Source organism: Miniopterus schreibersii (genome assembly GCF_964146895.1).
Source record: "Miniopterus schreibersii genome assembly, chromosome: 2".
NCBI lineage: Eukaryota > Metazoa > Chordata > Mammalia > Chiroptera > Miniopteridae > Miniopterus > Miniopterus schreibersii.
The window spans coordinates 148,283,326-148,298,210 of record NC_138102.1 but is presented as its reverse complement, the minus strand read 5'-3'; the positions used below and the strand labels follow the sequence as shown (position 1 = coordinate 148,298,210).

Here is a 14,885-nt window from a genome sequence, read left to right as displayed (position 1 = left end):
GAGTTGGACAGTGAAGGAAAAAAGATGGATGCATTTGGAATTTAGTGTTAGATGTCTGTGCATACCCTAAACTGCCACAAAGACAAACAAGTGGGTCCTACAGCAAATTAAGCGTGAAACATCGCTGGAGGCAAAAATGGCAAAACTGAAGCTGTCCTACTTCGGGCACATCATGAGAAGGCAGGGTTCTTTGTAAGAGACAATAATGCTGAGAAAAATAGAAAGCAGCAGGAAAAGACCAATATGAGATGGACTGACTCCATAAAAGAAGCCAGAGGCACGAGTCTACAGAGCTGGGCAGGCTGTTGCGGACAGGACCTTGTAGACATCACCCATTCGTAGGGTCCCCAGGAGTCAGAGCCAACTCACTGGCAGGAAGCACACACCAGTTTTCCTGTTGTCATTTTATTGGCATCTCCCGTGGGTCTTAAGCAAAATGTTCTCCAGTTTGGTCTGGAGTGAGGAGAATGCAACCATTAGGATTCTGCTTCACCCACAGAGTTTGGAGGTGGTGTTTTAACACCTGGTATTTATCTTGGGACCAAATTTTAGCGTTTACTGACTGACCACATTTTTTGCACTCTTGTTAACTAAATCTATGTACATCTTTTAGCAACTATGCTTTATTTTCTTGCCAATTCTTTAAAGAACTGCAAGGCAGTGGCTTCCCTTTCTTCCTTGGTAGATAAGCTTTAAAGGTTAAATTATTGTGAGTCAACATTTCTGCATTTCCTTGAGCCTTTGGCAATCTCACCCTTAAAAAAGCAAAGGAAAAGATGAGTAGGGTGAGAAGCAGCAAAAGCAACTAATCTTTTGAGACTGATTTGAAAACCACTGAGGGCAGTGACCTCAGTTTATACCTGCATTTCCCCGGGCTAAGAATCACCTGTTTATGATGTTATCTATCCTTTATAAGCAACAGATAGCAATATTCTTTTCTAAAAGGATGCCTACGCCCTAGCCGGTTTGGCTCAGTGGTTAGAGCGCCAGCCTGTGGATGGAAGGGTCCTGAGTTCGAGTCCAGCCAAGGGCAAGTACCTGGGCTGCAGGCTCGGCCCCCATGAAGGGGCATTCGAAAGACAACCAATTGGGGTTTCTCTCTCTCCCCCTCCCACTCTTTCTAAAAAAAAACAATGGGAAAAAATATCCTCAGGTGAGGATTATTTAAAAAAAAGATGCTCACTCTTTGCATCATTAGGTTCCAAATAGGTTTTCAAAATCAAGGAAGTTATTACTATGCCATGTGAGATTGTGATGGAATAAGGACTCTCATACACTGAGAGTATAAATGTAAACCAGGATAATTTCTTTTGGAGGAAAATTGTTGCTATCCATCAAAAATTTTAAATGTATAACCTCTGTCCCAGTAACTATGCTGTTCAGAATTGATGAGCACATGAGTCAGTGCAGGGCAAGGTGTCGAAGAAATTCAATTCATCACCAAGGTTAAGTGAGTTACAGTATATCTAAAAGTGGAATATTATGCAGTCATTGAAAGAATGAGGTAGACCTACATGCACCAATTTGAAATGTCCACATATAAAGTGAAAAAAGCAAATATCAGTGTGTATAGTTTGCTAGTGTTTTAAAAGAGGTATAGTTGTGTAAATACGCTTAAACAGCTGAAGGATACACTGGAAATAATAACTGGTTACTTTTGGGGACAGGAACTGAGAAACTACTCTTTTCAAAGATTAGGGGAAACTTTGCTTGATGTTTGAATTTCTTTTGCCAAGTACATGCATTTCCTTTTCATTGCTGATGTTTTTAAATTAGTCAGACCAGGGAGCTGACAGAGTTACTGAGTAAAGAGCTCTCACTGTGGTGTGTTTCTGAAGGGGCTCTGTCTAGCCCAGATACAAGACCCTGCTGAAACCAGGGGATGTGTCCAGGGGATGCTATCGACCACCGGTATGCCTACTGGATTCATGTCACTTCTTCCCAAGGCCTAGCAGCTTTTTCCCATTCCAGTAAATATGAACAGCTGTGCCTCTGCGCCACAAGTCCTATTTCCCACCTACTAACGGGCCGCGGACGTGCAAGACTCAGATGCTGATCTGCTAATGGGAGAGGAACAGCAGCATGACCCATGCCTGAACACAGGAGCAAAGTGGAAGTTGCCTGGATATGTCTGCAAACATTTGTGTTCAGAAAGGTAGGTAGTTTATTATTTATTGTTTGTTAAATACCTTCCGAAAGGTCGAAAATACCACTAGGACCTTAGTTAGGACGGAAACGTATGTGCAAGAATGGCACATACCAGAAGATCAGCTCATTAGTTCAAACCCAAGATAATTTTCCCTGGAAATAGAACCTCATATTAAGCTGAAGTAGTCAGTGGTACAACATCCTCTAATTTAAAGATTTTAAAAGAAAAACATAATCAGAAGGCCCGGTTTTCAAAATTGCTGCTAAAAGCCAACAAATTAGCTGGAAGGGAGGGATGAAAAGGAATAACCTCTCTCCAAATAATAAATCTACAAAGTCCTCTGCCACAAAAAAGCAGATCCTTGTAGTTACGGTCTCTTCCCATGAGATAATCACCACCCTGCTAAAAATGGGAAAGTCCCCCACCTCCCCCCGCACACACCATCCCCAAGTGGGGAAAAAAAAACATCCACCCAAACAGTTCCTACTTGTTTTTACCATATATTCCAGGGGTCTATATGGGTTTTTTGTTTGTTTTTACATTTATACAGTTTACATTGCTTGACCCATAAATAACACTTGTAAGATTAATAGGGCCATAGTTTCAGAGAGTATTTACATAGCCCCACCATGCATACAGAGCCTTTTGAATATTGGGAAGAAAAAAAAAATGGAACTTTTCATCACTAGGCAATATAAATTTGACCATCTAAACTTATAAACCCTGACTAAAATACAAGCAATCATTTCATCCATAAATGCTGTTTCTGGTTCCCTAACAAATCTAGCACTGCAGTGTAACAAACATCTTGCAATTCAGGGATATAAAAATATCAGCTTTAAAATCTGAACTGTACATTATGTACATTAATATTTGCACCGTTAAATTAGGGATACACTTAAAGTCTATGAAATACTACATTATAAATAGCAAAGTTGTTTTTTTGTTTTGTTTTTTTTGTTTTCAATCTGTAGCTGGAGCTAATACAATAGTACAATGTTTACCTGGCTAAAGAGGGGCTGCAAGGGGGAGGGGGCCTGGTGGGATGGGGGGCACAGTGCTGGCTGGGTCAGTGTGACTCCGAGCCCTCCGCGCGCCAAGACGCACCGCTCGGGGCGGGGCCCACCTGGCGCAGACGACCAACCACCAACGCTATTGCTTTACAGAGGCGGCCACAGTCCTCCGCTGTCTAAAATCAACACCCACCCCAGCCCCCATCCAATCTCCTCGCGACAGTTTCTCACGGCTTCTCCTGCGGCCTGGAGACCCGAGCAGCTATGGAGAACCGCAATGCACCCGACCGGCACCATCCGAGGAGGGTGCACGGGAGCAATCCCACCTTCTGAATGTTAATCGGACACTGTAAACAGCAGTGTGTGGGGTGGCGGGGAGGGGGAGAGGCTCATTTACATGGGCAAAGCACTTTTAAACTATTTTAAGCAACTTCCCTATGAAAGAAAAAAAGGATTCCAGGTGGTTCATGGCGGAAACCGAAACATGATCACAGCTACCGCGTTAAGAAATAATACAGTTTTTGCCCTTGTGTCCCTTTTTCTTCTTGGATTTGGCTGTCCCCGGACCGAACGGAGGCGTGGGGAGCGCAGAGGCCGGGCTGGAGACCAGGTCGTCCGCGTAGTAGGCGTACCTCTGCGGCCGCGGCTGAGGAATGGGCTGTCCGAGAAAATAGCCCTCTTCTTCCGAGTCGGAGGAGGAGGAGGAGGAGGACGAGGAGCACCAGGAGTCGCCGTCGTCGGCGAAGAGGCCGAGGAAGCGCGGCAGGCCCGGGCTCGGCTGGCGCGCGTAGCCGGCGGCGCGCGCGCAGCGCCCGGGGAGCTCGGCGCCCTGCACGTACGCCCGGATCTCGCGCGCGCTCTGGCTCTGGATGAACTTCTCGTAGGTCTCGGGCGCGTAGAGCCGCAGCCGGTCGTGCGGCGCGTGCTTCCTCTCGGCCACGAGGTTCAGGGCGTTGTCGGAGCGGGACTTCCTGCTGCGGCGGCGCCGGTGGTGGTGCGGCCGCGACCCCCGCTCGTCCGCGGGGTACGCCCGTCTGCGCGTCCTCTCGCTCAGGGGCGGCTGCCGGACCTCCAGCGGGTCGTGGCTGCCGCGGTCGATGACGTCATCCGAAAACTTGACCTGCTGGGGTCTGGACTGGGACTTGGACCTCCGGAGCGCGGGCAGGTGCGCCGGCTTCTCCTCGGCCATGGTCTTCTCCGGGCACAGCTCGGAGCTGAGGCTCTTGAGGGACTCCGCGCTCCGGTGCAGCATGGACGAGTTCAGGGTCCCCATGTTGCTCATTTTCTCACAGTCCTCCGCCTCCATCTCCTCGAAGTTTTGCAGACAATACAAGGACGGCCTCGGCTTGCTTTCTCCATCCACCGAAGCCCCTGCAAGAAAACCCAAGGCGAGGTGTGATTCTCAATAACCTCGGTGTTCTGACAATCACCGCAAACAAGCTACTGAAAGGAAGCATTCCAAAGGAGAGCCTCCTAAATTTCGGTATCTGATTAACACCCACGAAGGAAAAGCCACAGGCCGAGAGAGAGAGGGAGAGGGGAGGTATGAATGTCATTACCGACCCAAGGGGCCTAACCTCTCCTAGGAGTCCGGTGGTTCCGGAGCCAAACACGACAGCACATGGCATGAACATGGGCAACTGAACAGCGCTTCATGAAAGTCTCACCATTAATTCATTCACGTTAGAATCCTGCCTCTCTATCCGTTTAAGCCAGACGGCCTCGCTGGGGCATCTCTCCCAGCAGTCCCTTCCTTTGCATCCTCATGGCCACGGTTACTGTCCTCTTGCCCCGAGACCGTGGTCAGCAGAGCACCGCCCCAGGGCCACAGCCGCCCGCAGCCTACTGGGCACAGGCTTTCACTGCAGCAGGGCCACACCTACTCGCTGACCCATTACCTACGGTGCTTTCTACAGTGGCAGAGCTGAGGAGCTGCAGCAGAGATGGTGTGGCCCCCGAAGCCCCATCTAGCCCCTTAAAGAAGTCTGCCAACCCCTAACCAGTCTTCTTACCCTTCAACCCATAAAATAGCACGCTGCTTCCAGATCAATCTTACTCTGAAACTTTTCCCCAGACTGATACTGTCCTCCCGTTCTTAACAGGGCCCAGGCAAGTGAGGCTAAATGCCTACAGCCCGGCGACAGGAAGCACTGGTGTGGACTGTTGTCCAGCGGGTTCCCCCCTTCTTCCTACTTGCTAAAGGGAGCCTGCTTTCCAGCCTGCACTGTCAAGGAACGTCCAGCCCTGACACTGTGTACCCAATGATGCCTATTTTTTTGATAAATGTTCAACGCCTAACATAGGACCTAGAAAACAGGAGGGGATCAATAATTTAGTCTCACCTACCATTCCTCAACTCCCCTTTGAAAAGTCCCACAGAGACCAGGAGGGACACTGTCCTACATCCCCCCCCCCTTGCCGCAGCAGCAGGTGAGGGTCGGCCCTGCAGCAGGCAACCGCTAAAGGCTTTCCTGTCTATGTGACAGAAACATCACCTCTATGAAAGGACTGGATGTCATGAGTTTGACGATTAAAACCAGCCGTGTAACAGCAATATTTTTGCATGCAAAGACAATTATTGCAAATATTTGCCTTTAAAAACCCCTAAAGTTAGGCATTTAGCCTCTGGTAATTCAAGTTTCCTCATTTAGAAAATGCAGTAATATCCACTCTATACAGCTCAGGGTCATTTTAAGGATAAAAATGTGAATAACTGATATGAATGTGCTTTGAAAATATTACATATTACTTTATAACCTGGGTAAAAAGTATTCAGCTATTTTTGAGCTATCTGTTGCCACAGGGCAATGCAGGTAAATACAAAAATATGTCATGAGCTTAACAAGTATGCAGGCTGATTTTAATAACTTGAAATTCATACACCACAATCAAGTACAGTATCTTTCAGACACAGATGCAGACTCCATTATCGAAATACACCAACTTCTTCCTCTTTAAGGGCAATAATACCTATTCAAAAAGATCATATTAAGAATATGTTATATATGTATACATACACACACACACATGCACACACATTTGCACAGTTGTTTTGCTATACAGTGTTTGGCACTGGACAAAAACTCCTTCCTTCCCTGGTCTATGGTTTTAATTAGCACAGCCCCTACCAGTGTTGAACTGTAATTTTCAGAGCAGACTTTTTAGTGGCTCTTTTTTCAAATACCACATAATCCCTAGATTACATACCTGTGATGTTAGACAAAGCCAGAGAATCCATAGAATCCCGAACGCTCTGCTCTGGTTTCAAGTCTGACAAACACTCTAGGGAATCTTCATACCACTGTGTTTGATCATGATTGTATCCCGAAGCCCCATGGTCCAGGTCCAGCTCCTGGAGCCTCCTGCTGCTTGCCGGGCCTGGGTGGCTGCCATACGCAGAATCTCCCAGTCCATCTTGTGACTGTGCCCAATACATATCAGATTGGTATTTTTTACTTGCGAGGCTCTGGTTATTTTGCTTTAATTCGGTCTTATTTTTAACCATGTTATCAGATATCCAATGCTCACTGGCTCGAATATCTATCTCATTGGGCTGCTGCTGAAAGAGGCTTTTATCACCAAACTTGAGGAGGAGCTGTGTCATATAATCTTCATGCTCGGCCCACTCTTCAGGGTCTTCTGGGGTTTCGTGCTCTACTCGGCCCTTCCAAAAGTCTTCATTGACAAAACCTGCTCCCTGCCTGGAGAGACTCAGATCATCCAATTTCCGAGAAAGGGTATCGTCGGCATTGCCTGAAAGGCCCGGAAACTTGTAGTTTAGAGCAGGGGACAAGAGGAGAGACTGTCTACACTGATCTGCTGACCGGCTGCTTTTGCCCATCCGGACACTTCTTCTGGAGTCTCTGGAGCGAGCAGACTGAAACGCGGAGTCTGAGGAATCAGAGGCATGGACGTCTTCACCAAGGCTGCATGTTTTCGAGCAGTAAATCTGACCTTGTTTGGGAAGGAAGGGACACCCTAGCAGAGAGGCTTTGCACTGGGCACAAGAGAAGCAGGCTTCTGTCGCGTGCCAGTGCTGCCCATCATAGGTCATCTGGGCATGGTCGACACCTGTTTTAAAAAGGGATAGAACAGGCTATAGTTCAACCTCGAAACAAAGGGAAAGGAAATGGAAAAAGGGGTGATGGAAATGGTTCTTGATAGGGTTGTATATCACACAAAATCTATATTTACAAATTTGCCTACCTGCTAAAATTTATTTGAAACCCCCAAATCAATACTTGGCAGGGTTTTCAAGGTCACTTGCAGACATGTGCAGAGTGGTAAAAAATGTGAGTTGACAGACACACATGTTCCCAGGTGAAGTCAAACAAGGTGACACTGCCTTTTGTTCCAGCTCTCGTGCTTTCAACAAGTGGCAGAATTGTGGTCTATTTAGTACCCTGTTTTCCTTAGATTTTTGTGCTTTTTGCTGCTTTTGCTATTTAAATGACCCCCAAACATAGTGCTGTCTAGTGATCCTAAGTGCAAGGGGGCTGTGATGTGCCTTACAGAAAAAATACATGTATCAGATAACCTTTACTCAGGCCAAGTTACAGCTCATTAACTGTGAGTTCAATGTTAATGAACCAACAATATATGTGCCCGGGGGCTGGTAGGAACCTATCCCTGTATATCCCCTAGGAGCAACAGCTTGGTCTTCGATAAGTCAGAGACTTTGGAGAATACAAATCCCTCATATAATGAGAATTAACTACATACTGATTTGTCAAAACTCATCAAATTGAAATACTTAAGATCTGTACATTTCCCTGTATGTAAAACTATACCTCAATTTAAAAGATGACTGTGGGCAAACATAAACAGACTTATGGGAACATGGCCGAGCAGCCAGGCCAGGCTATGGACTCACCGATATGCTCCCCACAGGTCTCGCAGTACTCCGCATACAGAGACTCGAAGCAGCCACAGCAGAAGGGGCGGCCATCCTTCATGATGTACCTCTGCCCTCCCAGGACCGTCTCACACTCCAGGCAGCAGAAGTGCTTCATGTGCCAGTGGCGGCCCTCGGCTTCCGTGCACTCATCAGCAAAAATTATCTTTAAAAGCAATATGAAACCAGAGGATGACAGAAAATCATTGTGAGCTATTTCAAAGGCCAAGTCGCTTAGATAGCTAACCTTGTTTCTTACAGCCTCAAGCTTTCATCTAACGTTCTTTAGTCATAAAACAAGAACGGTAATTGGAAACGTGAAAAAAGAGAGACTAAGTGCTTGTTTAAACGTTATAAATGTTGAACCACTATGCTGTACACCTGAAACTAATATAATACTGAATGTCAACTGTAATTGGAAAAAAAAAAAATCGAAACAGATTTCTTCATTGGAGATAATTAATTTGGTCATTATTTTGCTCCCGATCGAATTTTATTGGCATAATCTGGCAAAGAAGACATTAACATAGAAATAATTTAGTGGTCTGTGTTTTAATAGAAAACTCGTAAAAATGTCTGTGGAGTCAACAGGTAGAGCAATCTAGACGCTGGACTGTGCGAGCAACACTTGTACAGCCACTGCTTCGTCTGACCTGCTGGCTATCTCCAGCTTAAAGACTTAAGTTTAAAAAATTTTTGGATTCAAAAAAATTTTTGAATACCACACATCACTGAAAAAAACTTTAAAAAAATAAACAAATGTATAAAAGTAAAAACTGAACAGTCACTGTCACGGAGTAAAGGAGACTCAGGAGGAAAAAATAATAAATGCAATGAAGTACCCTGGACTGGATCTTAGAATAGAAAAGACACATTAGTAGAAAAACCGGAAAACTAAATGAAGTGTAGAGTTTAGTTAATGGTATAACAGCAATGTTAACTTCTCTTAGTTATCTTAGTTTCGATGCATATACTGACTTGTAAGATGTTAACAACAGGGAAATCTGGGAGAAGGGTGTATAGGAACTCTAACACCTCCTACTCTTCTGTCAATCTAACATTACTTTTTTAAGACAAAAAGCTTAAGAAAAAATATTCCGTTCACACCACCATCCCTTCCCACTTGCCCAAAGGTAACCGCTGTTCACTTAGTGTATGTCTTTCCATCTGTTTCTGGATGTCAACAAATATGCATACAACCCTGGTTTGTTCCCTTAACAAAAATACGATCACCTGCTGTGTACCCTTCTTGCAATTTGTTTTTTTCCCTTACCATGCATCGAGAACCTCCCACTTAGACACCTGTGGTCCACCCTCTATTAGCTACAACTTCTTCCATTGCATGAATGTACAGCGTTATCTTAAAAATACACAAAACAAAGCAAGAGCAGGAGATATTTCTATTTTGCTTAGATGTGAACAGTGGAATATTGGCTTACGGGAAGCTCATTTTTTCCAGTGTGAAGGGACGAACTTTTTTACCTCATCACATGCTGAACACCGTGGTTTGAGCAGTTCAGCATGGTGCCTGCCACAGTGAATTTTTCCATCCTGATAAAAATAGATGAGGTCGACCAGCAGCTCGTTACACGTGAAGCAGACAAAACAGGATGGGTGCCAGCACACGCCAGGGCCCGCCCGTGAGGCAAACACCGCGATCTCACCTCCGTTTATCTTCAACCCACACTGAAAACAGAAAGAACGATCCTTCTCCAACAACTGGATTCTCGGCCTCTGCCACTTGCCGCTAAGCCCCAAATTTGTCAGGAAAGCTTTCCTTTTGCCCCCTCCCGTGAATAAGTAGCTTCTTAATGCTGGATTACGTGTGAGTCTCAGCTGAAATGAACGTGCCTCAGATAGACTTCCACACTAGACTGTTTCTAAGAATGGGTTCGTCTGACCCACATTAGGAGTGGTTTTCCTGAGCCAGCCTCCTGCTGGATGCGTTTCCTACACCACAAGCGGCCAGTAAGGACCCGAATGTCTTCAATATGTCTGCCTTTTTCTAACACTAGGCTTACCCTAGCACCTCCCAACATGCCAGGATCCTAAGAAGAGCAGGATTTCACCCGATGCCCACCTAAGGGCAGACGGGCTCCCCCATCATACCTGGCAATGTAGCCAGTTATAAACCTGAATCCCCATTTAATAAAAAGCTAGGCTGCCTTTCTTTCGCTTATGTTTTTGGAGGCCTTCAGGGCCCACACATGTGCTAGCCCTGCCACCCCCTCCCCCCACCCCCCGTCACTCCTCCCACATCACCACCACGGCCGCTCAATCTAGAAAGGGCTACCTGCTCGCACACGGCGTGCATGACCGCTCTGGACAGCAGCTTAATCGTTCCTCGCCCCAGGGCTTCCTTCTTCCGCTGGGCGCTGAACACCTGCAGTTCCTTCTTCTCCTCTTCGCTCAGAGACTGGCAATACCGCACCTTTGAGGGGAAGGGGACAGGAGCACCACACTGAGCACAGTGCCCGCACCAACGCTTAACTCCCAGGCTCAGAGTTTCAGGAAACAAAGAGCACGCTTAGATGGCCTGCCCCCACGAAGCCCCGGTTGAGAAATAACACCATACTTTTCACTGACACCAAACCTTACAGCCTCTAGCAAAAGGGAAAAGCAATTTAAAAGAACACTTTTTTTTTTTTAATATGAAATGTTTAATTTAAACTATCAGCAGAGACTCTAAAAATATGTGAGACATTAACCTTTCTAACAAAAGGTTTAAACTTGTTAATTGCCACTTCTGCTCTACATTCTACAGGCACTCGACTCAATGACTCAACTGCGGGCCTGAACTACCACAAAGCATTGAGTCGGGATGAAGGGGCGGGGCGATCTCAGCAACCTGCAGGCTCCTGATCATCAGTGGGTGGCTGCAAACACTATAAAAACCAACTTGTGTTAAGTTTATTGCACTGACACCCTTTTCTCTCTCAAAGAATGGAAAGCTGTATTCTCTGGCCAAATTTTAACTGAAGAAAGGCAGAAGACAGCTGCAGCCAGTGAGGAGCTGGGGTTTATGGGGGACATCTCAATGCTTAGTGTTTATTTTCTTAGCTCTCTTCCTGTTGTTGTGTGTGTTGTGGTGTTGTTGTTTTTTTTACCTCATTATCATGTGGTGGCAACTGGTACAAAAGCTGTTTAATTCGATGTTTCTCTCCAGGGCTGTTAACATATGGAACCTTCTCCTCTGGTAAGCAAGCAAAATAGAGCTGGATCTAAGAGATGGAGAGAGAAGAACATGAGCATACAGAAAGTGAACATCTTTAACTTATATCCGTGTTAAAAAGTTACCTTTCCCTATGGGTACAAGGCTTGGCCTCTTGTGTTAATGAGAAGACCAGCTGAGCCAACTCAGCAGAACTGCAAACCTTCAGATAGCTGGCATCCAGCTGCTAGATTGCTCTTCAGGAATGTAATTTGTAGTGACAATTAGGGCCATCATAAATTACACACCATAAAATATGCACATTTAACGCCAGGATCCCTCAGCCAAACTCCCCAGGGTCAGCCAAGAGAGTCGTGGGTGAATGCTGCAAACAGCCACACAGGCTGTGTGACACTGTCCCCAGGCCAGCCAGTACACAAACACACGGAATTTGATCTCTGAATTTTACACGTTACAAAGACAAAAGCTGTTTTGTTACACTCTGTAAACTCTCCCTTATCAGGTTCTCTCCAAGCGTCGGCTTTCTTTGCTTCTCTGGGTGTTCTTTTCTAAATACCTGGAGTCAATTTCCCCAAAGAAACTGGAGGGGAGCCACACTGAGCTATGCCTGGTTCATTCGGGAAAGGAGAACTCTTTTTTTTTTTTTCCTGTTATATTTAAAGGAGCATCCCTTAACGAGTACTGTTGTGCTGAGAAACAATGAAAAAGACTCAAGAAAGAAAGATAGGAGACTGGGAATTGGGGGCCTGTCCAATGCAATATCTTAGTATCTCACAAAACCTACCCACTCTAAGCTGCTAGAAGGGGTTCTTTATTAATAAGCAGTTTGTCAAAACATTGTTTTTCTAACTGGCGCTCCAGCACTCCACCCTCTCCCCACTGTATCAGCTACAGCAGGTTTTACAGTGATAAATACCGGATACACGTGTGCAAGGTACAATGCTAGGCCCCAGAAGGATAAGGAGCCCCGATTCTCAAGAGAGCTCCCATCATACTGGAAACAACCATAACTCAAGCAACTGCACACCCAGGGGGCACCTGTTATTTCAAACTATGCCTCAGCCCTTATAATAATATTTATCTCCCGCAATTTTTAACAAGTTCATCATTATAAGGACATTGGGAAAATAAGGCATATGGAATGTTCTTCTCCTCCTTAAAACAACAATACTAACAAAGCACAACATTAGCTCTTCAGTTTTAATGTTCAATGCACACTGTGCGGTGGCAGGTTTTTACGTGAAATGTCTGCGCAGTGACGCTGCAGATGGTTTCTCACAGCTCTGCACTGCCTCTCTTCCAAAGCAGAACCTGGCTGAGAGCTGGCATGGAAACTTTCCTCTTTTATTACCTTTCTGTTGTTACTGAGTTTTTCAAAAGGTTAAATTCCTCTCATTTTCTGCAAAGGGACTCATCAGAAATACACGTAATGAGTGCATATGCAGTGCTCTGGATTTCATTCATTAGAGCATCCTTTTAGGGCTTCTGGACCCAAGAGTCCAAGAGGGACAGAAAACTTCCATTGAGAAACTAAGTATGACCTTAAAAAGCAAAACCGTAAGACCATCCAAAGGAGAGTGAGGACTGGGGAGCGTGGTATGTCAGTGTGGCAGTGATGTTCTATACATTTCTAAAACTCCTTTAAAAATCTTAAATCTCACTGAAAAACACAACGCGGATGACTAGGTTCCTACCTGCTCTGGTCGAAGTCCAGGGGGAACCCAGGCATACTCCTCCAAGGCACAGCCAGAGTCATCATCCGATGTGGAACTTCTCTGGCACCCAAAGGCGAGCTTGCTCATTTTGGGCTCCATCTCCAAAGGCATAATAAAGTTTCAAGGCTGATTTTCTCAGTCACAGGACATCAAACGATGCCTGCTGTGGACAATATAAGGAAAAACAAATTAAGAACCTGAAGGCATTGCTCTTACCCTCCAAGAGCTTTTATTGGATGCTTGTTTACACACAGCTGGGCCCTCAGAAAGTTCCCAATTTACTAGTTCACCAGCCCCAGCCCCCCGGCCCCCAGAAACTTAAGATCAGGGCCCCATAATTCAGAAATTGCCCCCTTTCCAGCTCAGCATTTCAGAAGATGCCACCAAAATTAGTTTAGTTCCCTTTGCCCTTAAAAGGTGCTTCTCTACACAATTACTCATTGGAAAGGGTCAAGAAAATTGCCTTGCCTGACACATCAGATTAAATTTCCCATAAATGAAATCCCCGTGAAGTCCCATGAGGTGAAGTGTGGGGATTGCACCTCCTCCTGCCTTGCCCACTAAGTGCCACAAAAAATGGCTCCAGAGACCCCACTGGACTCCCCACATTTCCTCATCTATTCTCCCCACAGAGGCACCGTTCGCTGCATGCAGCGTGGGTCCTCTGGGCCAAACTGCTTAGGTTTCAGGTTTCTAATAAAGTTCTGAGAGACCCTAAACTTAGTTTACTCACTGACTAGAAATAGCACAGTTAAATCCTTATATAGCACGTTAAATCCGCAAGCCCTTACTATCCATGAGCTGAAGTCAGCCAGACATTCATTAATGAGTTCCTTCAAAAAAAGTAATTGAATTAGAAAAAGTAATTGAATTGAATCCAAGCATGAGGTTAAAATAAACCCCCCTGGTGACTATAGTGTTGAACTGCATCATTAGCACTATTAGAGCTGAACTGCGTTATTAGCAGGCATCCACGGAAACGTCGCGCGGCACCTACTGTGGGTGGCATGCTATCCGCCTGCTATTGGGCAAAGGAAGAAAGACATCCAGGTCTGAACGAAGTCCCCTCAGATGAAGGCCTATGAAGGTGTCAAGGTAGCAGTCCCTGCCCTACAACCCGGGAACTCTGTCTTCACCATTTAGGTGCCTTATAAGTGTCTTCTGATTTTTAAAAATCATTCCTCATCCCAAGGCCCTGAGAAGAAACAAAGGTGCAAGACTTTCAGAATCAGACGTAGCTTTTTATACTTGCCCCTTTCCCTCTACCAAAAAAAAAAAGAAAGAAAATTATAATTAGCCCAACCCAAATTTTAGAGAAAACAAGGCCCAGGGGAGTTAAGTGACCTGCCCAAGGTCACATGGCTAAAATAAAAACCAGAGTCTAGGCACACTACGTGCCTGCCATATCAGACTTCCAAAAACTACACTGCCTTAAAAAATTCCCGTTTGCTTAAACAAGTAGGAAAAACCTAAACCCTTCCAGCCTGAGGCAGTCATTTTCCAAGACAGTCACTATCTCAATGCAACTCTAAATACTCATCATGTTAGAAAAGGTCACCTACTAAAACCTATGATTATTAAAACTTATGGTTTTTCTTTTACACATCAAAGGACATACAAAAATTAAAGTAGTAACAGTTCACAAGTGGCAGGCCAGACGTCCAATGGCTGTGATCTTTACACAGCAGCAGGAGCGATACCACACAGTAGATATTATTCCAACTAATAAATTTAACTTTCATTCACCCTGAACAAAAAGTAAAGATGACCTCATTTCCTACACGACCACTGGGAGGTTATGACCTTTTAAAAAAGTCATCATTTCACACAGGTGCAACTCATTCACGTCTTGACTTCGGGAAGGCTTTCTAAACACAGGCGCATTGCTCTTACCCCTCAATAAAAAAGAATGTGTTAATGACAGAGCATTTCTTGGATTTAG

At 45.3% G+C, this 14,885-nt stretch overlaps 1 protein-coding gene across 9 annotated transcripts in view; it reads right to left on the bottom strand.

Moving 5' to 3' along the window:
- Nucleotides 1-2,626: 2,626 nt before the first annotated feature.
- The window catches only part of PRICKLE1 (prickle planar cell polarity protein 1), a 95,910-nt gene continuing 83,651 nt past the window's right edge, over nucleotides 2,627-14,885 (bottom strand). For 6 of the 9 annotated variants that reach the window (XM_081127150.1, XM_081127147.1, XM_081127148.1 and 3 more), the window contains 7 exons: nucleotides 12,923-13,106; nucleotides 11,164-11,277; nucleotides 10,350-10,487; nucleotides 9,539-9,742; nucleotides 8,036-8,222; nucleotides 6,370-7,233; nucleotides 2,627-4,533 (listed from right to left, as the gene is read on the bottom strand). In XM_081127150.1, coding sequence (XP_080983276.1) covers nucleotides 3,665-4,533; nucleotides 6,370-7,233; nucleotides 8,036-8,222; nucleotides 9,539-9,742; nucleotides 10,350-10,487; nucleotides 11,164-11,277; nucleotides 12,923-13,054 — 2,508 coding nt within the window. In that variant the 5' untranslated portion in view covers nucleotides 13,055-13,106 and the 3' untranslated portion in view covers nucleotides 2,627-3,664. The remainder of the gene's footprint in view (nucleotides 4,534-6,369; nucleotides 7,234-8,035; nucleotides 8,223-9,538; nucleotides 9,743-10,349; nucleotides 10,488-11,163; nucleotides 11,278-12,922; nucleotides 13,107-14,885) is intronic. The other 3 variants (XM_081127153.1, XM_081127149.1, XM_081127154.1) reach the window with 1 other exon arrangement.